Source organism: Enhydra lutris, unplaced genomic scaffold (assembly GCF_002288905.1).
Source record: "Enhydra lutris kenyoni isolate GAN:26980312 unplaced genomic scaffold, ASM228890v2 scaffoldscaffold6, whole genome shotgun sequence".
NCBI classification, from domain to species: Eukaryota; Metazoa; Chordata; class Mammalia; order Carnivora; family Mustelidae; genus Enhydra; species Enhydra lutris.
Window position 1 is genome coordinate 27101265 of NW_019154090.1, and position 18528 is coordinate 27119792.

Genomic DNA, 18528 nt, shown 5'->3' on the forward strand with positions numbered 1-18528 from the left:
ATTTAATAGTCTTGAGACCCTAATACTACCTGGCGTCCTACTATTGGTGTACATTGTATATTTTGGAAAACACTGACTTAATCCAACTCTTTGTTCCTATTTTACAGGGGAGAACAGTAGGGCTCCCAAAGGGGAGATGACCTGCCCACCATCTCACAGGACCCATGGCTTTAGCCAGACCCGGAATCCAACCACAGTTCCTTCCAAGGAATTGTTCAACTTCTGTTGGGAAAGAGGATCCCTCGCCCTTGGCGGGGGCGGGGTGTGTGTGTGTGTGTGTGTGGAAAACTTATACAGATGAAGGACATGAATGGTGGAATCTCAGGCGTGTGGCAGGTACCAGCCAGGCCAGGTGCAAAGGAAGGAGGCGAGCAGTTGCTTCCAACCTCCATGCTTCTCCTCCCTCGGAGCACAGCCCGAGTCTCTTCCTGCAGTGCTGAGAGCTGGCAGAACCCTAGCCAATAGAAACGCAGCCTGTTGGGCTCAGAAACCAGGGTAGTGCCTTGTCTAAGCCTGGAGAGAAGGAAATTCATAAAAGCCAAATTCTCTCTCCAGGAAAGTGCACATTTTTCTATTCAATTGGGGAGGGGAGTTGGTCACCATTTCTTTTCTTACTTTTTTTTTTTAAGATTTTATTTATTTATTTGACAGAGATCACAAGTAGGCAGAGAGGCAGGCAGAGAGAGAGGAAGGGAAGCAGGCTCCCTGCTGAGCAGAGAGCCCGATGTGGGGCTCGATCCCAGGACCCTGGGATGATGACCTGAGCTGAAGGCAGAGGCTTTAACCCACTGAGCCACCCAGGCGCCCCTCTTTTCTTACTTTTTTAACAAATATTTATGTAGCATTTATATTCCAGGCACTTCATAATATGAAGTCATTTGATCCTCACGACAAACCATTGAACTAAGTACTATTATTATCTCCATTTTACAGAGGAGGAAACTGAGGTGTAGAGAACTTGAGGAATTTACATCACTGGGAAGTGGTAAGATTTGAACCCAGGAACTGTGATCTGACTCGACGATGCCTTAATGCATTTAATCCTTAGGACAACAATGCAAGGAAGGGTATAATTAATCCCATTTTATAGATGCATAAAACTGAAGCTCAAGGCTATTTAGCATCTATGCTATAAACCCAACAGGTCTTTCACTTTTTTGCTACCCTCCCTGGATCGTGTGCCAGGAATTCTTGGCCTAGGGCTGTGCTATTCAATTTGGTAGCCATTTACTACATAGAGTTATGGAGCATTTAAAATATGGTAGTGTGACTAAGAAACTGAATTTTTTCATGTGATTGAACTTTTAATTTTAAATCAGGTGAAACATTTTTTCCATTAAACACAATTTAATTGTTTTGGTGGAACAACATTTCACTTTAAGCACTGACAGTTTAGCTCCCATGCTGAATTCTTTCTGAACTAAGTATAAAATACCAGATTTTGAAAACATTAGTAAGAAAAAAAATTAGAATATCTCATTCATAATTTTTTTTATTATTTGTTGAAATGATAGTATGCTAGATATATTGGATTAAATAGAATACATTACTAAAATTAATTTCACCCAACGTGCCTGGGTAGCTCAGTTGGTTGAATGTCCCATGATTGATTTCAGATCAGGTCATGATCTCAGGGTTGTGAGATCGAGCTCCCTGTCAGGCTCTACACTTAGCGGGGAGTCGGCCTGAGATTCTCTCGTTCTCTCGCTCCTTCTCCCTCTGCCCCTCCCCGCCTTGTGTGCATGCATGCTGTGTGTCTCTCTCTCAAATAAATAAATACATCTTTAAAAAATTAATTTCTTTTTGTTCTTCTTTAATGCATGACTAGAAAATTTGAAACTACATGTGCGGCTTGTATTTTATGTTCTGTTGGTCTAGAGAACTGGGATTTGACACCCTCAACTGTGACAAAGCCCACCCCCAATCCCGGAGGGCTATACCCTAGGTACAGTTCCAGAAGCCTCATCCACCAGTGCAGGTGAAGGCAGCTGGGTTGCAAAAGTTGTAAAATGTCCCTGGACAGTGTGGCCACTAGAGTTAGCTGCCCCAGCAAATCTCAAATCTGCTTCATACTACAAGCTGGGTGCTCTTGGGTAAGCCCTTTACTTTCACTCATCTGTAGAATAGAGGTCATAGTGCCTATCTCATGGTTCCTTAAGTGCCTCAGGGTCTTTGCACTTACTTTTCCTGTGTCCCCTCAGATCTTTGCACGTCTCACCTGTCTCTTCCTTAAGATCTTAGTGTAAACATCACCTTCTGGATAAGCCCTCATGAAAATAGACACTCCTCGGTCATATCTGATAGAGGACAAATCTATCCTATTCAAATCGATCCTATCTCTTTATTCAAGAAAATACATGACATTAGTTTTATTTTTTTTAAGATTTTATTTATTTACTTGACAGAGATCACAGTTAGGCAGAGAGACAGACAGAGGGGGAAGCAGGTTCCCCGCTGAGCAGAGAGCCTGACCTGGGGCTGGATCCCAGGACCCTGGGATCATGACCTGAGCCAAAGGCAGAGGCTTTAACCCACTGAGTCACCAGGCGCCCCATGACATCAGTTTTAAATGATCTTGGTTATTGATTTTCTTTTTTTTTTTTTTTAAGATTTTATTTATTTATTTGACAGGTAGAGATCACAAGTAGGCAGAGAGGCAGGCAGAGAGAGAGAGAGGGAAGCAGGCTCCCTGCTTAGCAGAGAGCCCAATGCGGGACTCGATCCCAGGACCCTGAGATCATGACCTGAGCCGAAGGCAGCGGCTTAACCCACTGAGCCACCCAGGTCCCCTGATTTTATTTTCTTGATAATGGTCTGTCTTCCCACTGATTTATGAGACCTAAGAGGGCAGGGATGGGTCAATCTTGTCACTGCCGAGTCCCCAGCATTCAGAACATGGTCTGACACAGCATGAACCAAGTTAGAAATGTCTGAGCAAACCCAACACAGTGCTGGTTTCATAGAGAAGTTCAGAAAACAACCAACCCCACCTTTCTTTGTCCCTTATCGCTGTGGGATTTTCCACTTGAGTCTAGATGTCCTGGTGTAGAAAATGAGTTCATTAGTCCCTCCCTGGCAGGGGAGTCTCCAGGGCTAAATGAGATCCCAGAACACCTTGGTGAGCCCTGAAGGTCCTGAATACAGGTGAGCTGGTCCCTGGGGCCCCAGAACCTGAGAAACAAAGGTAACCACCTACGGCTCATCCAACCTCTGCCTGAAGGAGTTATTTCTGGCTCTGGTGCCTTCAGACAGGAAGACCTAAAAGGGATTTCCCAGGAAGGTGCCGGACCCCTAGGGCTGCATAGGGATGCTTCACCAAATAGCAAGTGGCCCCAGGGCCTCCTAGGCTTGGGGTAAAATCCCTGTTTTGGGTGCCTTCCCCTCTCCGAGCCTCCATTCTATTTACTGAGCACTTAGGATGTCCACATAGTTCTAAGCATTTTGTCCCAGCAAACCTCTTACGAAGTCCTATAAGCCCATTTTACACAGCAGGACCTTTAGCTCCAGGAGACTTTGAAGTAGCTTTCCTGAGGTTGCCCACTGCGTCTGTGCAAAGGTGGGAGGCTGCACTGCCTCTATCCAATGAACACTTTGAAGTCTGCCCGACCTCAGGCCTCCCCAGGCGACCATGCCAGCTCTTTGGCGCTGGAGTCAGCTCCTAAGTCTGCAGTCTTTGCAGAGCTCCTGGGCTGCTTTCCCAGTGTTCGGCCTCAGGCTACCCCTTAGTAGGACTGGTGAGCCGAGCTTCCTGATAGCCCAGGGTCCTCCTAAAGTTCATAAGGCAACGGTTTATAAACAGTAAAGCACCCGGAAACTGTCACGGTTTGCTCTTTTTCTCCCCTGCATCCTCGGAGGGAAGGCTATTCTTCCCATTTCACATACGGGGAAACTGAGGCTCAGAAAAGTAAACTGCTCTTTCCAGGGTGATCGGGAGAGGCAGTAGGGGGTGTCTGCGCGGAGCTGGTGAGGGAGGAGGTTGAGCCCAGGCACCGCTGGAAGACCCCAGAGGCGAGAGGGGCGGGGCGGGGCGCGCTGGGGCGGTGACCCCAGGGGCGGAGCCCGGGGGATGGTGCAATCCTTGGCCGGAGCGCATCAGGCAGCCGCAGATTAGCACAGGTTTGCATCACCCGGGCCGGGACCCGGGCCGGGACCCGAGCCGGCGCTGGCGCCCGGAGACACTCGCCGCGGAAGCGCCGGCGGCTCCACACGTGTCCGGCTGCCGAGGGCCGGGGTCCCGAGCTCGGTCGCTTCGCAGCGGGCTCTCGACCACGTGGGAGTGTCCCGGCGACTCTGGACCCTGCCGCACGCCCCGGGCAAGGTATCCAGCGGAGCCCGAGAGGGGCCGGGGCAGGGAGCTGGTGGGTGGGAGGGTGAGCCCTGGCGAAGGTGGCGGCGGTATCCGAGGGGCGGAAGGAGGCGGGGACAGAGGTGTGGGAGTGTCGCCCCGAGCAGTGAGTGTGGGGCGGGGGACGCGTGTGTGCGGGGGGCCGGGGGGGGGGGGGTGCTGGGGACTCTGTAGGGTCTGTGTCGCTGTAGGCTGAGCCTGCGGGGCTGGGTTGGGGGGGATGTGTGTCGGCAGGCGGTGCGAGCTGTGGGGAGCGCTGCGTACTTGGTGGCAGGTGCCGGCCGAGCGGGGGACACGGCTGGGCCGGGCTGGGGTGCCCCGGGGGCGGTTCGGGGCGAGTGGAAACGAGGATGCCCCGCGCGAGGTGTTGGCCCCCGGAGCGCACGGAGCGCCGGCCGCAGGTGTGCACCTGGCGCTGTGGCTTCGGGTCTCAGGTTGTACTGTGCGCGCGTGTGTTTTCTCCCTGCGGACCCTGGGGTGTGCGGGGCGGGGGCCCACACCCGCCCCTTCTCGCAGCCCTGCGACCCAGCCTCCTTCCCTTGCTTCTCCCCCTCCCGCCGCTCCGTTTCCGCTGAATCCTCTGCCTCCAGGCACGCGCCGCCCGCCTCCCGCCGCTTCCGCTCCCAAGGGAGGAGCCTGGCTGGGGGAGGCGGGGCGAAGCCGCCGAGGGGTATGGGGCACGTGTCACACCGTGCCGGTGACCTTACTGTTATCAGTCATGCAGTGGGGTGCTTAATCGTTGGGAGAGCAATGTGTGTGGATGCCTGGCACACTTGCCCACGGAGGATGAGGTGTGTGTCACTTGATGAAGGCCGTGCCCATCTCTGCCCTTGAGGTTGGTGTCTCAGCTAGCTGGCTGGGACAAACTGGGGTTTTGAGGGGTGTGTGCGCACCTGTCTGCTCTGGGTTCTGTGAGTGTGTGTTTGGTATGACCTGCCTGTTCCCCCAGAGGTGTCGGGAAAGGGCGAGAAGTAGATAGGAGGGGCTACCTCCAACCTACAGCGGAGATTCTAGTCCCCGCAGTGTGGCCTGCGAAGTCCCTTGCTCAGTTAGTCCACCTGCCGCTGGAGCTTATTCCAGGCCCTACCAGCCTCTGAGACCTGGATACAAAAGTAGCCTGGAGTGCTGCCATGGCCGGGGGAGAGCCACCCCAGGGACAGTCCCCAGAAGAGCACTGCAGCACCTTTGGCTGTGAATAGTGGTAGCAATGGACCAACAGTGGTGACCATTTTCGGACCCCACCCCCCCACAACAGGGTCACTCTGAATTATTTGTGTTTTCGTTTCATTGTTGTAAAAATCCTATGGGCTTGGCATGCTGCTCCCATTTGACGGATTAGGGGCTGAGACTGGGGGAGACTGCAGGACTTGCCCAGGGCTACCCAGCCAGGAAAGGTGTGAGCCAGGACTAGAACCCAGGCATATCTGTCTACAGCCACCTGCTGTTGCATCCTTACTGCACTGGGATTATGGCCTTTCATTCAGTGTGGGGGTCTCCCTCCTGAGGCAGCCCATGTGCGGTAGTCCATGATGTTTAACCAGCCCCCTGCTGCTGGCTATTTGGGGGGTGTTTCCTGCCTTTTGCTATTAGATACAAGGCTCTCCTGAACAGCCCTTCATGTGTTTAAGATTTTGGTGAGCATTTTAATGGGAGGAGAAATTCCCAGAAGTGGGACATCCAGTTAAGGGTACGTACATTTGTCAGTTCAGTGCAGACTGCCAAGTCCCCCTCTGTGACAGCGAGGGAAGAGGGGGGCCACTGAACAGCCTCCCTTCAGTGCTTTTTCCCCTTCTTTGTAGATGCTAGCCACCCCTCTGGCAGCTCCTGCGGGCGCCCCCTCCAGGAGAAAGCGGTTGGAGTTGGACAATGACCCAGGCACAGAGAGTCCCACCCGCAAACAAGCTCGAAGGGGGCCCCAGCCCTGGCTGCCTCCCTGCCTGCTGCCTCTGAGCCCACCCCCTGCTCCAGCCCAAGGTCTCGCTGTGACCACTGCCTCCCGGCTTGGGCCCTATGTCCTCCTGGAGCCCGAGGAAGGCGGCCGGGCCTACCGGGCCCTGCACTGCCCCACTGGCACTGAGTACACCTGCAAGGTAGGTCTTCTGGGGTCACTCCCCACCCCACCCCCGGCATCACAGGGGCCTAGAAAGGGCCTTTGCTCCAGAGGATTATCAGGGAGGAGGCGTCCTTTGGGTTACATTGTTCCTGTGTTTATTGGGGAAGCAGCCAGTGAGCCCCAGCCCTGTGTCAGGCCTGGCCTGGGCTGAGACCAGAGGGCTAAACCTGACATGCCCAGCCCTGGGGAATGCACAGTATAGGCCCATAGTATGATACATGCCAGAGGGGTGGAGTTTAGGGGTTGTGGGAGCACAGAGCGGGAGCCTCCAGTGTGTTCGAGGGGGATGTCAGAAAAGGCTGAGCAGGGGCGCCTGGGTGGCTCAGTGGGTTGAGCCGCTGCCTTCGGCTCAGGTCATGATCTCAGGGTCCTGGGATCCAGCCCCGCATTGGGCTTTCTGCTCAGCGGGGAGCCTGCTTCCCTTCCTCTCTCTCTGCCTGCCTCTCTGCCTACTTGTGATCTCTCTGTCAAATAAATAAATAAAATCTTTAAAAAAAAAAAAAAGAAGAAGTGAGAGAATGGAGATCCATGCAGGGGCCTAGAGGAGGAGGAGCAAGCGAGCCATCGGGGAGTTCAAAGGACTTCACCATGGCCAGAGTGGAGAGGGACAGGAGATGAGGGCTGCCGGCCACAGGTTGTGAAAGCATAAGAAAGGAGCTCACAGTGGGCTGGGGGGGAGGTTGGGGGGGGTGCTGAAGATATTTGCACATGGGAAGGATAAGGTAGGTAGACATCAGAACTCCTTCCCAAGAGGGAAGGACCTGGAGGTCATTGGGCCTAGCCTGTGACCATTTCATAGATGGGAAGACTGGGGTCAAGAAGGAAGGGCCAAGCAGGAAAACTCATTGTATTGGGCCTGGCTCCTAGGGTGAAGGCCAGGGTTCTTGGCAGAAATCAGGGAATGGGCAGGGTCAGGCCCACGGGACATTGGCAGGTCGTAGCCTAAAAAGACAGTAGTGAAGAACTACAATGATAGGTATTCACTGTGCACTGGGTACTACGTTGATGGCTTAGTGTGTGTAATCTCTTCCAATCTTCACACAGTCCATGAGGTAGTTACTATTGTTGGCCCATTTTGCAGATAGAGGATACTGAGGCTCATAAAACTGTGGTCACAGAGTCAGGGGGTGTCAGAGGTGAGACTGAGCCCAGGGCTGTGGCCCCATGCTAGGACATGGGTTTCAGACACAGCAGGGTGGCTTTGCTCCTGGTGGGCAGGGTAAGGAAGATACAGGAGACCCAGCTACACAGGAGACGGGAAGAAGAGGGCCCAGGTCCCTTTAGGAATGCACAGAGAAGCAGGTGGACCGAAGCCTCCTCCCGGGAGCAGTGGCAACTGGCTTCTGCTGGGTAGGAGGGGTGCAGTGGGCAGGGGGGTTGAGGCAGACCTATGGTCCAGCCATCGGCTTTACCTGGGCTCTGGGCTGCCCCCTGCAGGTACCCAGTGCTCTGCCCCAGGTACTTTAAGGAACCCCTGAACTCTGGCTCCTTTTCCTGCAATGTTACAGTTTTCTTCTGTTCCTACTGGGTAGGGGAATCCATGACCAAAACAGGCTCAAGCCGGAAGCACCATGCTTTCTCATGGCCCCAGTTACTCAGAAACATTTAGGGGGGTGTCTCCTGGCACGTGCTTATCCCCATGCTAGCGGGAGCCTTGGGGCTGCCATTTTCACATTGCCTTCTCTGCTCAGTGCGTAGAAGGATCACCATCCTGTCTGTAGATTATCACCTATTCATTCATTCATTCAGCAAACGTTCACTGAGCACCCTACGTGCCGTACACCAGGCTGTGGTTCCAAGATAGAGTTCTGTTGTCATCAGGCTGATGCTCTAGTGGAGGACATGGGCAGGAAACAAGGGAATAAGTAAAATACAGCACAAGGGAAGGCTGATCCTGAGCCAGGTGATCCTAAAAAAGGGAAAACCAGGAGCTGGGAGAGAGGGGGACAGGGACCATGGGGGAGCAGGTGAGCAGCAGAGCCCAGGAAGGACTCTCCAAGGAGGTGACATATGAGCAGTGACTTGTGTGAGCTGGGGGAGTCAGCCCTGTGGGTATCTAGGCAAGAGCATCCAGGAAGCAGGAAAGGCAAGTGCAGATGTACAGAGGCAGGAACGTGCTTGTCCTAACTTAAAAAAAAAAGTAGTCTTTGTTTTTTGGATTCTTTCTTCCATGCCACCTAACTGTGTGTTAAAACATGCTTACATGTTTTTCCATGAATTAAACATGTATGTGCTTTATTGGTTTATTTTCTGTGTGGCAGAGCCAACATAACATGGGAAGGGTTAAAGGCAGACAGACTGAGTGAGTATTTCAGCTCTGCCTCTGTTCAGCTGTATTGGCTCCAAGTGCCCTTGCTTCTCTGAACAGCAGTCTGAACCAGCAGAAAAACAGAACACAGTTTTCAGGGCTGCCGCGAGGCTCCCGTCTGATGTCCATACAGCCCCTAGCACATTTTCCGACAACCTCGCCACTGGCACCACTGCCCCTCTTCCCCCCCTGCTCCAGCTGAACTGATCTGGGGCTGGTTTTTTCTCGAGCAATTCAAGCTCTTTCTTGCCTCAGCGCCTTTGCACTGCCTCTGTCCCCCACCTGGAAAGCTTACCCCATGGACGTCTCTGAATCATTCAGGTCACTTTCCCAGTATGGAGTTTAGACCTTTTTCAACTAGGTGCCCCCTTCCTTTTTTTTTTTTTTTTTTTCCCCCAAGATTTTATTTATTTATTTGACAGAGAGAGAAAGAGAGGGAGAGAGGGAACACAAGCAGGGGGAGTGGGAGAGGGAGAAGCAGGCTTCCTGCTGAACAGGGAACCCTACATGCGGCTCCAACCCAGGATGCTGGGATTGTGACCTGGGCCAAAGGCAGACGTCCAACGACTGATCCGCCGGGGTAGGGGGCGTGGTGGGGGGGGAGGCTGCTTGCTGCTGGAGCACCCAGCCCAGCGCCTAGCACACAGTACTGCCTAAACGCTTGACTCTGGCTGTTTCCCAGGCCGGCCAGCACCCCCCACCGCCACCCCCGTTGGCACCTGTGCTCATGCCAAGCCCCCCCAACAGGTGTACCCGGTCCGCGAGGCCACGGCGGTGCTGGAGCCCTACTGGCGGCTGCCCCCGCGAGGACACGTGGCCCGGCCCACCGACGTCCTGGCAGGCCCCCGCCACTTGTACACCTTCTTCCGGCGGTCCCACGGGGACATGCACAGCCTGGTGTGCCGCCGCCACCGCCTCCTGGAGCCCGAAGCGGCCACGCTCTTCCGCCAGATGGCCGCCGCCCTGGCTCACTGTCACCAGCACAGGCTGGTCCTGCGCGATCTCAAGCTGCGGCGCTTTGTCTTCACCGACCACGAGAGGTGAGTGTGATCCCGGAGACCCTCCTCACGGATGTACCTAAGAGATGGGCCATGATGGGGAAAGTGAGGCCCACGAAGTCAAAGGAACTTACACAAAGAAATGGAGAAGCCCCGACTGGCTCCTGGGCCTGGTTCCCGGGAAAAGCTTGGCTCAGGGCGAATGAAAGCCCCCTGGGCTGCGGCACTGCGTCTGTGACAGTCATAATAAACAACAGTGATGAAGAGCTTGGCTGTGCTGTCTGACTCCATGGGGGGCTTACAAAGAGGAGGTGGGCACTGTGCTTGTTCCCATAGGCAGGGGGGAGGAAACAGGCCCAGAAAAGTCAAGTTACCCGCAAGATTCTATAGTGAAATCGATAGTACAGCTGGGACTCGAATCCAGATGTGACCTTGAGCTTGAGAGGCAGGAGGCCTGACTGCCCATAGCTGCTGACTCTGTGTGATTCAGGGTCTCTGGACCTCAGTTTTCCCACTGGTGGGGGAAAGGCCTGGACTGTGATGATGTTTCCAGGAAACCAGGGCCACAGACAACAAGCCATAAGGAGCCCTGAGGTTCCTCACATGAGAACTTGCCTGTGAAACGGAATCCGTGATCTGGGAGGGAGGGAACAGAGGGGGACCTGGCATGCTTTCTCCTCCTCCATACTCCTGGGGGGTGAGCATAGTGTGTCGGGGAGCACGGCAAGCCAGTCAGGTCCACATGAACAGCCATCAGGGGCATGGATTACGTGGCATGATGCGTGTGTGTGTGTGTGTGTGTGTGTGTTGGGAGAAGGAGGGCGATCTCATTGCACATATTGTTTTGTTTTTTTGTTGTTTTTTTTTTTTAAAGATTTTATTTATTTATTTGAAACAGAGAGAGAGAGATCACAAGTATGCAGAGAGGCAGGCATAGAGAGAGAGAGGAGAAAGCAGGCTCCCCGCTGAGCAGAGAGCCCGATGCGGGCCTCGATCCCAGGACCCTGAGATCATGACCTGAGCCCAAGGCAGAGGCTTAACCCACTGAGCCACCCAGGCGCCCTGTTTTGTTTTGTTTTTAAAGCTTTTTTTATTTGTTTATTTGACAGAGATCACAAGTAGGCAGAGAGGCAGGCAGAGAGAGAGGGAGAGGGAAGCAGGCTCCCCGCTGAGCTGAGAGCCCGATGTGGGGCTCAATCCCAGGACCCTGAGATCATGACCTGAGCCGAAGGCAGCGGCTTAACCCACTGAGCCACCCAGGCGCCCTGCACATATTGTTTTATTATTTTTTAAAATAATCTCTACACCCAACATGGGGAATCAAACTCATGACCCCAAGATCAAGAGTCTCATGCTTTTCCAACTGAGCCAGACAGGTGCCCACCTCCCACTGCGCATCTTAAACTTTTTGAAATACTTTTAGATTTTCAGAAAAGTTCCAAAAATTGGCGCCTGGGTAGCTCAGTGGGTGAAGCCTCTGCCTTCAGCTCAGGTCGCGATCTCAGGGTCCTGGGATTGAGCCCCACATCAGGTTTCTCTGTTCAGCAGAGAGCCTGCTTCCCCTTTTTTCTCTGCCTACCTCTCTGCCTACTTGTGATCTCTCTCTCTCTCTCTGTCAAATAAATAAATAAATAATCCTTAAAAAAAAAAGAGAACTTCCAAGAATAGGGCAGGTTACCATATCTCTTTCACTTACTTCCCTTACTGTTAACTTCTCACATAGGCACAGAACAAGTATCAAAACTAAAAAACCAGGGCTCCTAGGTGGCTCAGTCCGTTAAGCGTCCGACTCTTGGTTTCTCAGGTCATGATCTCAGGGTCGTGAGATGGAGCCCTGCGTGGGGCAGGGTGTGAAGCCTGCTTAAGATTTTTTCTCCTCTCGCTTTCTCTCTCTCTCTTTCTCTCCCTCCCTCCCTCCCTCCCTCTTTTTTTCTCTCAAAACAAAACAAAACACCAAAAAACTAAGAAATTAATCTTGGTCCAGTACTATTCACTAAATCATGGATTGATTCCGATTTCACTAGCTTCCCACTAATACCAGTTTTCTCGCCAGGATCCAATCTAGGACCCCGGCCTATGTTCAGTTGTCCCGTCTCCTTAGTCTCCTCCAGTCTGAAACCTTCCCTTAGTCTTTCCTTGTCCTCCTTGACCTTGACACTTTGGAAGAGCACCAGTCAGTTATTTTAGACATTGCCCCTCAACTTGGATGTGATGGATGTTTTTCTCATGGTGAGATTGATGTGCATTTTGGGCAATAGTATTATCAGGAAGGCTGTCTGGGTGACTCAGTCAGTTGGGTGTCTGACTCTTGGTTTTGGCTCGGGTCCTGATCTTGGGGTCTTGAGATGGAGCCGTGCGTGGAGCCCCATGTAGGGCTCTGCATGCAGTGCTGAGTCTACTTGAGATTCTCTCTCCCTCTCTCCCAACTCACACACACATGTGCACCCTCTGTCTCTCAAAAAAAAAAAAAAAAAAAAAGAGTACCACAAGAATGATAGGCTCTTCTCAGCACACCGTGTCAGGAGACACGTGATGTTAACCCCAGTTATTTGGTTAAGATGGTGTCTGCCAAGTTTCTCCACGATTCCTAATTTACCCTTTCTAGTTAATAAATACCTTGTGTGTGTTGGTGGGGGGGGCAGCACCTGGGTGGCTCAGTCGGTTAAGCCTCCAACTCTCGATTTCTGCTCAGGTCATGATCTAGGGTGATGAGATTGAACCCCGTGTCAGGCTCCGCATTCAGCGGGGTGTCTGCTTCTCTCCCCCTCCTGTGCCCCTCTCCCTGCTAGTGCTCCTTCTAAAATAAAAATAAAATAAAGTCTTTAAACACACATACATATATATGTACTTCGAGGCTATGCGTGAAAATACGGTTTCTCCTCAAACTTGCCCGAGCATTTTCGCTGGGCCTTTGCCTTGCCCCTAGCAGTTACTATTGTGATGCTGACCTCAGAGTGATTTTTCTAGTTCCTTCTCTCCTTCTACATTTTATTTGAAAATGAACATGCCTTTAGTAAGAAGTAGAATATAAATTTTATAATGATGTTTAAGCTAATATGCAGCTTCAAATAATTTTTTTAAAAAGATTTTATTTATTTATTCGACAGACAGAGATTACAAGTAGACAGAGAGGCAGGCAGAGAGAGAGGAAGGGAAGCAGGCTCCCCACTGAGCAGAGAGCCCGATGCGGGGCTTGATCCCAGGACCCTGGGATCATGACCCGAGCCGAAGGCAGAGGCTTTAACCGACTGAGCCACCCAGGTGCCCCTTCAAATAATTTTTTTACCTAGGCTGAGTAGCATCACCCACAGACCTCCCAAGGTGAGAAAGTGCTTCCTTGTCTTTTTAAAGCAGTTTGAGAAGCACTCGTTGTAGAATGTTTGTAGAAGAGGGCTGGTGGAGACAGACCTGGCTTCGAATCTTGGTTCTTCTTACTACCTTCTCTTTGGCCTTGATCAATGTCTTTACCTGCCTGAACCTTGATTTTTTTCAAATGCCAGCAGGCAACCAGGAAGTGGTGTCATAGGATAATCTTAATAGCAGCGGTAAAAAAAAAAAAAAAAAAAAAAAAGACATTGGTAGCAGAATGGTTATACTTGAGTAACATAGAATGTTCTGTGGGAATTGTTTAAGGTGGAAGTTGCAAATGGCTGGCTACACACACTTTTTTTTTCTTTGCACCACGTACATGTTCATTTTTTTTTTTAAAAGATTTTATTTATTTATTTGAGAGAGAGACAGTGAGAGAGAGCATGAGCAAGGAGAAGGTCAGAGGGAGAAGCAGACTCCCCTTGGAGCTGGGAGCCCGATGCAGGACTCGATCCCGGAACTCCAGGATCATGACCGGAGCCGAAGGCAGTCGTCCAACCAACTGAGCCACCCAGGCGTCCCTGTTCATTTGTTTTTAATTGAGATTGGCTGCCGACATTTCAAAAATTGGGATTTTTCATTGACATGATTTCTGGCTCCTCTTGGGGAAAAATGGGAACACGGGGCCCCCTTGGGAATCGTGAGTGGTTCATAGCAGTGGCTCTGGGTGGGTGAGAGCTGGGGTTCACATTTCCAGCCCTGTGCCCCGTGGCTCTAAATGGTGTCTTCCTCACAGGTTGTGTGAGGATGAAATGAGATGGACCAGGTAATGAGCTTAGCTCTGGGTCAGGTTCCCCATGAACACTCCAGAACATTGACGGTAATGTTGTTAGTGGTGCCTTTTTTAGACAGGGTTTGTGCTGAGGTGTTTGGCGTGGTCCCCACTTCTGATTTCTCTCACTTTATTACCTGCCTGGACCCTAAGTTTGCCTCTGGTTTAAGAGAGGCTCAGTGGCCTCGGCCCCCTCAGCCCCCTCCCCGAGGGGCTGTTGGGAAATGTGCTCTTCTCAAAATCCTAGTTCACACTCAATTGCTCTGTGGCCTTGAGAAATGACTCAACATCTCTGAACCTGGGCCTCCTCGTGTGTAAAATGCCATCAACCAACCAGTCTCACAGGACAGGCTCAAGTCTGCCAAATGCGGCAGGCTCTCAGGAAGTGGGTGCCATTAAGGGTGAGAGTGTGCAGGGGTGGCATGGGGTTCCCCATGGGAGCTAACCCCTCTGTCTCTCTCCCCCTGCCACAGGACAAAGCTGGTGCTGGAGAACCTGGAGGACGCCTGTGTGCTGACCGGACCCGACGACTCCCTATGGGACAAGCACGCGTGTCCGGCCTACGTGGGACCGGAGATCCTCAGCTCCAAGTCCTGCTACTCGGGCAAGGCCGCCGACGTGTGGAGCCTGGGCGTGGCGCTCTTCACCATGCTGGCTGGCCACTACCCCTTCCAGGACTCAGAGCCTGTCCTGCTCTTTGGCAAGATCCGCCGCGGTGCCTTTGCCCTGCCGCAGGGCCTCTCGGCTGCTGCCCGCTGCCTGGTCCGCTGCCTCCTTCGACGGGAGCCAGCGGAGCGGCTCACAGCCACGGGCATCCTGCTGCACCCCTGGCTGCGGGAGAACCCGATCCCCTTAGCTCCATCCCGATCCCGCTTCTGGGAGGCTGACCAGGTGGTCCCCGAAGGGCCAGGGTTGGAGGAGGCTGAGGAAGAGGAGGGAGGAGGAGAAGTGGGTCTGTATGGCTAGGTAGCCTTAGACTCTCAGCCGCAAACAATGGACCGAGTTTGGAGTGTCTCCAAGCTCTCTCCTGCTTTTTTTGCACTGAGCCAAACCTTAGTGCCTTCTAGAAGAGAGAAGGGAAGAGGCGTGTGTGGACTGTGCTGTACGCACACCTGTGTGCTTCCTCATACCTGTGCACAAAGGCCCGTGCATTTAACACATCATTCTTGGGAGTTCACTATGTGCCAAACCCTGTTCTGGGTGCTGGGAACACAGCAGTGAACGAAAGGCAAACTCTTGCTCCCAGAGCTCCCCACACTTCTCCACGCCCACAGGTCAGTGTCCACACGGGGCCCTCTCCGTACAGGTGTCAGCACCCACTTGAGCTGGTGCCTAGGCCCTTCTGACCTGGGACAGTCCCTCTCACAAATTGCTGTGCCAAAGGCTCCTGGCCTCTCCCTCACAACTCAGGACTCCAGACCCCAAGCCATGGTGGGATCTGTGCTCCCAGCAGCTCTGCCTTCTCCATGCAGGCCCGAGCCCAGGATTCGGGCTGGAGGCTCACTAGTTCAAACTGTGAGGCTGGTCCTCATCTAACTCAAGGAGTGCTTTGGAATGAGGGTCCATGTCTGTCCACCTCTGGCCGAGCACCAGAGTTTGGGGTCAGAGGAGGCAGGGTCTTCCTCCTGGCAAGTCTCAAGCCCTATTCTGGGTTTTGGATCAACACTATGGGTTTTGGATGCCATAAGAATATATTTTTACCTTTTGCCTAATAAAGGAGTTATGAGATATTTTAATGTCTGCTGGACATTTGTTTGAGCCTCTCCTCCCCATCTCTTACCAGTTTTCCTTACCCCGCGGTGAGGCCAGAGGCTTGTGGTGTGTGAGAACAGATTTCCTGCAGCCCAGCGGGTTTTGTGCATGCCCTCTGTTCCTTCTGCAGGCACTGGTGTCTCTGTTAGGGTACTTTTTGGCTGCAAGTAACTGAAACCCTGGGCCAGAGTGGAAAGAAGGAAATTTCACACAAAGCAAGAAGTCAAGAGGGGCTGGCTGATTCAGCTCTCAGAGCTGTCAGCAAGGACTGGCTCCCCAGGCTCATTCTTTCTCTGCTGTTGTCCCTGGTGACTATGGACACAATGGCTACAGCTGTCCCGTGACCAGAGAAAGCGGCGGGGGGAGGGGTGGGGAAGGGGTGGACATTGTAGCCCTGGAGGACTCAGTCCTCTGGAGTCAGGCTGCCTGGAATTAAGTCCACTCACTAGCTGACCCTCAAGTGTCTTAACTGCTCTGTTGTATACCTCAGCTTACCCTTCTGTATAATGAGGGCAACAGTGCCCACCAACTCACGAGAGCTGAATGAGTTATTTCCTGGAAAGCACTTAAACCCTCAATAAAGGTTAACTGTTACTATCACCCCCAGAACTCTTTCTTGGGATGGGGAAAAGTTTCCCAGAAGCCCTCCTAGCAGACATTTGCACAGATTTCCTTGGCCAGGGCTGAGTCACATGTCCTTTCTTGACCAATCAACAGCAGGGAAATGAGGGTACCCGAATTAACCATGAGTGGGTACAGCCTCCCTGAGGCTCCTGCTTCATGTGGGAGGGGGAGTGTCACCTTAGCAAAGTCAAATTCTGGGAGGAGGTAATGGCAGAAAGCACGAGGAGAACCGAGGTGTGCCGGATAAGGTTATGGCTGGCTGCAGACAGATGAGGGAGACTGTCCAAGATCATCCAGCCACCAGCCTGCAAATGGACGGATCAGTCAGGCTGGCCGAGACCAGAAACTTGCCACAGGTTTGTGAACTAAATAAAGAGATCTTTTTTTTTTTTTTTTAAGATTTTATTTATTTATTTGACAGACAGATCACAAGTAGGCAGAGAGGCAGGCAGAGAGAGAGAGGAGGAAGCAGGCTCCCTGCTGAGCAGAGAGCCCGATGCGGGGCTCGATCCCAGGACCCTGGGATCATGACCTGAGCTGAAGGCAGAGGCTTTAACCCACTGAGCCACCCAGGCACCCCAAGAGATCTTTGTTTTAAGCCACTGAGTTTTAGGGTGTTTTGTTACACAGCAAAAGCTAACTGATAGACGGACAAGTCAGCTTCCTCTCTCTGCAGCCAGGATTGCCGTGGACAGGGTCCCAAGCTTGCTTCTTTCCTGGCTTCCAAAGGACAGTTGGAACCACACAAATGAACAGTCCCAGTTCCCTCACTGAGTGTCCTCTCTGGTACCAGTGTAGTGAGGGGAAGGGACACAAACTCATATAAAATGGGGGTGCCCAGTGGCAGGTACTCTGCTAACTTTTTATCTACATTACATGGCGGGACTTGTTTGATTCTCACGCAACTCTTTAAGAGGAATGTGCTTGAGGTAAGAAAAATGTGGTTTAGATTAGAGAGCAGAAGACTCAGCCAAGACCACACAACAAAGAAAAAGACTCACCCAGTTTTGCCTTGAAGCAGGAACTTTTTTTTTTTTTAAAGATTTTATTTATTTATTTGAGAGAGAGTGAGAGAGCACAAGCAGAGGGGTAGAGGGAGAGGGAGAAATAGACTCCCCGCTGAGCAGGGAGCCTGATGCAGGGCTCAATCCCAGGACCCTGAGATGGTGACCTGAGCCGAAGGCAGACGATTAACCGACTGAGTCACCCAGGGACCCCGTGAAGCAGGAACATTTGACAATGTGGCTCAGAGGCAGCCGCGTGAGAACTGGCACAGAAAAATGCAAAATCCACTCCCACCAAGTAATGCATGTGGCCACACCCTGGATGCAATCAGTGAGGACTTTCATGTTCTGTTTATATTCATATAATGATCATTGTAAATGTTTTACAATATCAACTGGGGTACATGTATATTATTGCAAATGAGGGACTATAGGAAAAAAAATTTTTTTAATTGTATTTATTTATTTGACACAGAGAGCGAGATCACAAGTAGGCAGAGAGGCAGGCGGGGGCTGAGTGGGGCAGGAGGGAGGGGGAGCAAGCTCTTGGCTGAGCAGTGAGCCCGGTGCAGAGCTCTATTCCAGGACCCTGAGACCATGACCTGAGCCAGGCAGAGGCTTAACCCACTGAGCCACCCAGACGTCCGGGACCATTACAAATTTAATTGAGGTTTTTCTCTGTAACTGGGAGCTAAATACAAAAGATAATATTGTGGCCTGCCCCATTATTATTCGCTTTTGCAATTCAACCACTACTATGAACGGAGGCTATTGGCCAAGCATGGAGCCAGATGGACGCAAACGTGGTCCCTCCGCTCAAGGACTCAGCCTGATAGAGAAGCCAGATGTTAAACAGGTAAGCACCCATTAAGAAGCTAATAACCAGGGGTACCTGGGTGGCTCAGTTGGTTAAGCGGCTACACTCTGCTCAGGTCACGATCTCAGTCGTGGGATCCTGTCCCAAGTGGTCCGGTCCGGCTCACTGCTCAACAGGGTGTCTGCTTCTCCCTCTCTCTCTCCGCCCCCCTTACCCCATGCTCCGTCTCTCAATGAAATAAATAAAATCTCGAAAAAAGAGAGAGAGAGAGAGAGAGAAAAACTAATTACCTCTGTGGTAACTAAGTTCTTTGTTGCTAAGGTGGGAGTCATCAAATATTCCAGGTGCTCCCCTACTGGCCCCCCAGTCACGTGATCAGTTCCGACCAATGAATAGTGTGTGTGCGTAGCCCTTCAGGGCTGAGGC

At 52.1% G+C, this 18528-nt stretch overlaps 1 protein-coding gene across 1 annotated transcript; it reads left to right on the plus strand.

Annotated features, from left to right (window-relative positions):
• The first annotated feature begins 6144 nt into the window (after window positions 1-6144).
• Window positions 6145-14871, plus strand: LOC111141853 (tribbles pseudokinase 3). Its single transcript, XM_022494697.1, has 3 exons — window positions 6145-6435; window positions 9514-9806; window positions 14379-14871. Exons 1-3 carry the CDS (start codon window positions 6145-6147, stop codon window positions 14869-14871), a joined length of 1077 nt encoding a protein of 358 aa, XP_022350405.1.
• Window positions 14872-18528: the final 3657 nt, after the last annotated feature.